The 6,390-nt window shown below is 46.6% G+C and overlaps 1 protein-coding gene across 1 annotated transcript in view; it reads left to right on the top strand.

Moving 5' to 3' along the window:
• Positions 1 to 5,784: 5,784 nt before the first annotated feature.
• Positions 5,785 to 6,390, top strand: part of LIMCH1 (LIM and calponin homology domains 1) — a 175,678-nt gene continuing 175,072 nt past the window's right edge. Inside the window, exon 1 of the mRNA XM_066548481.1 lies at positions 5,785 to 6,100. Within this exon, the coding sequence (XP_066404578.1) occupies positions 6,005 to 6,100 (96 nt within the window). The 5' untranslated portion in view covers positions 5,785 to 6,004. The remainder of the gene's footprint in view (positions 6,101 to 6,390) is intronic.

Below are 6,390 nucleotides of genomic sequence, written 5' to 3'. Positions count from 1 at the left end.
CATGCAGCTTTGGGAGCAGAGAGCAGGGTGCAAAAGACACACATTCCTTCAGAGTACCCTTTCATGCTGGTCTGGGCATGTGGACATTTTCCTCTTGTAATCTGGCATATATTTTATGAGACGATCTGGAAAGAACATATATGGACTTGGACCCTGTGATGCTTGGTAGCTATGAATGCAGAATGAAAGGATACTCTGATGAGTTCAATGGTTCTGTGCCCAGATTTATTCTTCCCTTTACCTTGATACCTATTTATTTCAGATTCCTTCACTTCCTTTTCGCCACTCCTCCACTTCTTTTTTTGTATTACTGCTCACTTGTCAACCCAGTTTATGTCTTTTTAACCTTGTGTAACTTGTTATCACTTATTTGTGATCTTCCTCCTCTCACGGGCCTTCTCTCTGCTTTTCTTTCCCAGTGATTTTCATGGTTTTTATGTATTGGGTTTTCCATTCAAATACTTCATATGAACAAGAGGAAGTGAGAACTACCTGAGATATGTACTGGAGCTGAAAGACACAAGATTATGGCAATCTGGGACAAAAGACAGCAGGCTCACAGAGCAAAAAAAAGATGCTTGTTAAAGAGGAGGCTGGACATAGGAATTTCCTATACCAGAGGAAAGGCAGGTCTGGATGAGAACAATAAAAAGGAGGAAGGAAATGGTTGTTTGGCTGAGTAGGAGAATCCACCATGGCTGTGGATGAAAGGAGAAGCTAAGCCAGGCTCTGTGCCATTAGCAGAGCTGTCAGCCTGGGATCTGGAGGCCTCCAGGAGAGGTAGAAGCAAGTCTTAGAGCCAGAAAGGAAGGCCAGGCCGGAAAACCTCACAACTAAAGGCACAGCAACATTTAAAACAAAGAGATATTGATCAGGGATTTCTTAGACAGGGAGCAGAGGATGGTGAACCCCCTCAAAATTATAGCTTGTAAATTACATTGAATATTTACATGCATTTATGTAAATGTAAATTTTACATTTTGAATCTCATTTTGAATCACCTGCACTCTGGTTCATTAGGCTTATAGCTCATTAAATAACAACATGGTATATCCAAACCTGGATTTTCAACAGCTTTTAAAATCTAAAAATTTAATTAAATTCAAAGACAAAAAAATAGGAAAATACCAAATGGTGCTCAGCTACCAGATGACAATTGGCTGTACTAGCTTTCAAAAATCTATATAAAAGTTCAAAGTAGAGAAAAACTGCTTCACAAAAGGGCTTCTCCTTCTTCCAGGACAGTGTGAGAAGGGATAATCATACTGTTCTCCCGGGAAAAAGCAAATTCAGATGATTCATCTACTCCTGTAATTCCCAGAATGACACAGAACATCAATGCCAAGCCTGACAATATGTTGCTGAATGAGTGGTACCAGAGAGAAAGTGACTGTGATAGAAGACAGCATGGCCGGGATAAACAAACAGATTCTGTCAGCCAAATGCTGAACACTGCAAATATACCACAGCAGATGCCCTGATTAAATAAAATGTGAAGTCACAACATTTGTCTGAGTGGTTGGAAAAAATCAACATGCTCTCATGGTCACAGATTCATTGATTTTTCATGAGAATTAAAAATAACTAAAGCTCATTTAAAGAGTAATTTTTCAAAAGTAGGGATCTTCTATGTCTTGCTTCCAAGTGGGTATTATTACCAGCCTTCTCTCCAAGACAGCTTGCATGTCATTGAGAGTAGAACTGTCTCTGAATCTAGTTTTATCAAGCAAGAGAATCCTAAACTCCTGGTAACCATCTTCTCCACCACCCTCCTCTGCCTTGAGAGATGCTGCTTCAAGGGCTCTTCTCATCTGCTCACCCAGCTCAGCTCTCAACTCACCCTTCCACAGAGGACAGGCTGTGAAAATGCACAGCCTGCCTTTGTCAGTAAGGGCAATAAAGTCAAATCAGTAAAGTCAGTAAAAAAATCTCCAAATACTCTCTGGCAGGGTTAATACCTGTTGAGAAGCATTAGTGCCAGCATCTTTCTGCCAGAGCTGTCCAGCTCCCATAGCACCACCAGGCAGCCAGGCTGCTCTTTGCAACAGTGAGAGGCCCATGGCAGTTCAGACACTGCAGCTCTGGAGGTTAAACTATCTGGAGGTTGAACAGAGCTGTGCTGGGTGTGCCTACCCCTGGCTTATGCTTTAGAAAATGAAGGAATTCCAAGTAGAATTTTTACAATAAATACCATACAACCTCAAGTTCTCTGCATGATATTCTGTGATTTCTGAAAGGCACAAAAAAGACAAGGAAACCAAAGAAATGTATAGGAGTCCTTGAGCAAACAACAGGGAAGATACTTAGCCAGAACAATATGCTTATGGTTCAGCTCACATTTCTCTGAGATCTGGCCCAGAACTGTGCAACACCCCAAAGTAGCACCATTATGGTCTGGAGAAAAAAGAAGTACTGCTCAGAGAATTTCAGGCCAGAGTGGCAGATTGTGAAGGAGAGGAGGAGAAAGAAGAGCCCTGATGCCAGCAGGATAACTTCCTTTCTTAAACAGTCATGGGGCCTTATTGGTTTAAGGTACATTGGTAAAAGCCCCCAAGAAAAGATACATGAGCAATGTAAAATAGAATAGAATTATATGATCCTTGGGTGTTTCACCCATTTGTTCTCTGTGCCATGCTTTTTGGTAAAAGAAAGGGAGGTTACACATGTTGCTGGAAGCATTTGTGACAGATTGGCTTTGAAGGAAAAGCTTTGTTGTCAGGATAATACAACCAGAAAGACTAGCAAGACTACAAAGATGCCATCTAGGAGTAGTTTTGCTGAGAGCTTGGTCTTGAACACCAGACCTGTTCATTAAAGGAGACAGGTCGTAGTGGCAGAAGCTGTTCAGGACACAGCTTTCTTGGAGCAAGCTGCTCATTGCTGCCATGGGATAAGATCTGGCCTGCCAGAACAGCAGTCAGGCCTTATTAAACCTCTGCTCCTGCAACTCAAGAGGCTTAATGATTTTAGATGTTAGTTGAAGACAAGAAGAAACAGGAGAGCTCCTCTTCCCAGCAGAGGAAAATAAACAAGGTAGAAGACCAAACCAATTAATAGAAGCTGAATACCTAAAGCATGTCTTCCTCAAAGCCTCTATGTTTCCATTTGTGCACAGCAGCATAAAGATCCCTGAAAACCAGAGAAGACCTTCTTTCTCTGTTTCTGATTTCTCCTATAACCACTATATTATGCATTTTTCTACAGTTACTTTACTTATGCACAGGCACAGTCTGCTTTTGGGAAGGGTAACTGAACCTGGACAAAGATATGCAATTTGACACTGACACCTGCACCCCCGTAGGATTTCTCCTGTCTAATAAATACAGATATGAGTGTGTTGATAAGGATTGTTGAAGTGCTGGCTTGAGTTTTTTCCTGGAATGAAAAAAGAAGAAGTTAAACTGAAGCACTTGCTTTTAAATAAGAGAATTTTGAAACTAACTTCCAAGAAAAAAATCTCCTACCTTTTTGCTGCTGCAAATTCCACCACTAAGTTTCTAGCAATGTTTCTAGTTAGGAGCAACTGAGTGACCTTGGGAAAACCTGGCTGGAGTTTCTAACATTCTAGTTTTCATATTTTGTCTTCTGCAGTTGCCAGGGTGGTTGTTATATGGAAAGGAGAATTACTGAAAAACCTGTGACTGGTATTCAAGGGGCTTAGAGCAAGCCCTGCAACTCCCCAGGCAGATGGTGATTTTAAAAAAAAAAAAAAAAGAAAGTAAGCTGGGCTGATGCTAGAAGTGTGTTTCCATGGGAACAGGGAGGTACGGATGCTGCCTCGTACTTGACCAAATGAGAAGCTGGTTCAGGATTAGGATTGGAAAAGAAGTGGCCAGATTCCCACTGCCAGTCAGAGTTTCTTTTACACTCCTAAATACATAATAGGGCTCTTTAAAGACTGCACTAGCTCTGTATCCATGTGGTGCTGTGGGGATTTAACAAATTTGAAAAGTTGTGTGTGCTTGACTGTAAGTGTATAAAGAGGAGTGTGTATCAGAGCGTATTTTCTTTAATGATCCATGAAACTTGACTGCATAAATGGGAAATGAATGTCCACCCCTCACTTCTAGACAAGGGCTTACCCCAGCCCAATCCAGCTCTTCTAGTTCTCCAAGAGGTGATGTTGAGATCACCAGACAGGAAAATCATGCATTTGATATTGCACAGTAATAAAAAAAAGAGGTAGGATAATTATTTTAAATTGTTAGTCTTGCACTGCCCCAAGAGAATGAATCTAATTGTTGTCTGATAAACATCAATGTTATTTAAATATTACAAGAATCAGAAAATAGATTGTTATCATAAGTATTTCAAAATACACTTCTTATTTATCTTTAAATATTTGAGATTAGATTTCCCATTCATCTAGTTTTTGTCTAGTTGCAGTACTCAGAAAAATCCCTATAAACCTTATATCCTGTTTTTAGGCCCTTTGTTACTCCAGCATATTTGAGGCAATAAACAAAGACCAAAAAAAGGTAGCAAACAATAAAGACAAATTCCTAGAATGGAAACAGAGTTAAATATATACACTTTTGTGGTATATTTATATTTTAAGAGTTGGCAATTTTTGTTGACTATCAAAATAAACAAGATTTAAAATCCCAGCTACTGAACTGAGGGGAAATAAGGCCCAAACTAAGGGCATGTTGAAAAGTAGATCTACAGTTTGCTTCTTGTCAAAACTTGTTGACACCTATCACAAGCTGAAGAAGTGGCCAGCTATGACCCCTTTCAAACAAACCTTAGTAGTAGGGGTTAAAGTTTACACACCTGCATTTCCAGCACACAGATAGTTTTCTATGCTTTCATAAATATAAGCAAGTAACTTTGGCTCATGTTTTGTACACTCATGAGAGGAGATTTTTAGGATTTGTCTTTTAAAAGGCCTGGTGAAAAAAAAATTTCTTTCTGTTTCTAGAAACTTCTGTGCTTAACCTTAGGCTAAAAAGCATCTGCTTGATCTAGGACTACTCACACCATGTAAGTTAGGTGTGCAAGTCTCTGCAGGACAGAGTTGGATTTCTTCCTCGGCATAAAGACAAACCCGGGAAGCATTCACCCATGGTATATATTTTCAAGCACACCTTGATGCCTGCTCTGGTTCTCAGGGAAGACTAACGCAGTCCAGCCCTGTGCTGGCCCTCACGCGTTTTCGCCAGGCCGGTGTGACCCCTCAGCAGCCGCCCCGAGGCGATGTTCCGCAGTGCCCTCAGAGGCACCTGCCGTGCTCCGCTCCCGGGGCAGCGGCCCCGGCCCTCGGGCAGGTGGGTGAGGGACGGGCGAGGGGCAGCGCCTTCCCGCCGCGGACACGGAGATTCTCGGGTGCTCCGCGTAGCAGCACCGATTAATGAGGTGTTTAAGGCAGCAGCCGCAAACAGCAACTCACCGTGTGCGGCTGAGGGTGGGGGACTGGCGGCCCCTGAAGCAGGGGGAGCCTTGCCATCGAGTCCCCCCCTCCCCGGGAGCAGGGGTGAGGGGAGCGGCTCTTCCCCAAGCAGGGAGTGCCTTTCCATCGCCGTCCCCGTCCCCGACCCCCTCGCGGGGTGCCCGAGTCCCCCGCCCACCCTCCCTCCGCCCGCAGCGCCGCCCGCGATGCGATGCTCGCGGCGGGGAGGCGGCGGCGCGGGCATTTGCATGGGCTGAAGGCAAAGCGGCTTCGCCCGTCTGTTTTATTTTTAGCTGGCAGCTCAGGACAGCGCAGCGCAGCTCCGCTCCGCCGGCGGGGCGGGCGGGGCGGCAGCCGAGGGAGGACCGAGCCGGCAGGGCGGGCGGGCGGACGGGCACCGGCGGAGAGAGGTTACCGCAGGCGAGCTGCAGCCAGCCGGGCTGCGGAGCGCCGCCGCCCCCGGCTCCCGCCCCGGCGGCTGCGAGCAGGGAGAGGCAGGGACAGACAGGCAGCGGCCTCCGGCGTCCCCTCGCTGCGGCCGCGGCTCGCCCCGGGCTGGCGACTCGGTGCCTGGCTTCTCCCCCGCCGCAGCCGCGGCGCGCCGGGGCCCTGCAGATGGCCAGTCCTGGGCTGGAGCTGGGAGAGGTTCAGCCTCCCGCCGAGCCCCCCCAGCCTGAGTTGGCCTTCACCGAGGCTCAGAAATGGATCGAGGTAAGCCCGCGGGATGGCAGGAGTACGGGAGCCTGACCCCATCGGGGACGCCCCGCGGGACAACCCGGTGTCCTTCCCTCCCCCTCCACGGTCACTGTCCCCCCGGGACTGTGGGCGTTTTATTCCACGCTGATCTCTATGACGGCCTCCCCGCCGCTCTCCCCAGCTTTCCTCGCTGCGGGGAAAGCAGCCGGGGCCGACAGAGCCGCCGCTCAGCCCCCGCGCAGGGTGCGCGCCTTTGGATGGGCCCCCGCCCCCCTTCCGCCGCTTCCAAACTTAATCTGTTAATC

The sequence above is a fragment of the Molothrus aeneus genome, chromosome 4, assembly GCF_037042795.1.
Source record: "Molothrus aeneus isolate 106 chromosome 4, BPBGC_Maene_1.0, whole genome shotgun sequence".
NCBI classification, from domain to species: Eukaryota; Metazoa; Chordata; class Aves; order Passeriformes; family Icteridae; genus Molothrus; species Molothrus aeneus.
Note: the sequence above shows the minus strand (reverse complement) of the source record. Positions and strands in the feature narration are given on the sequence as shown.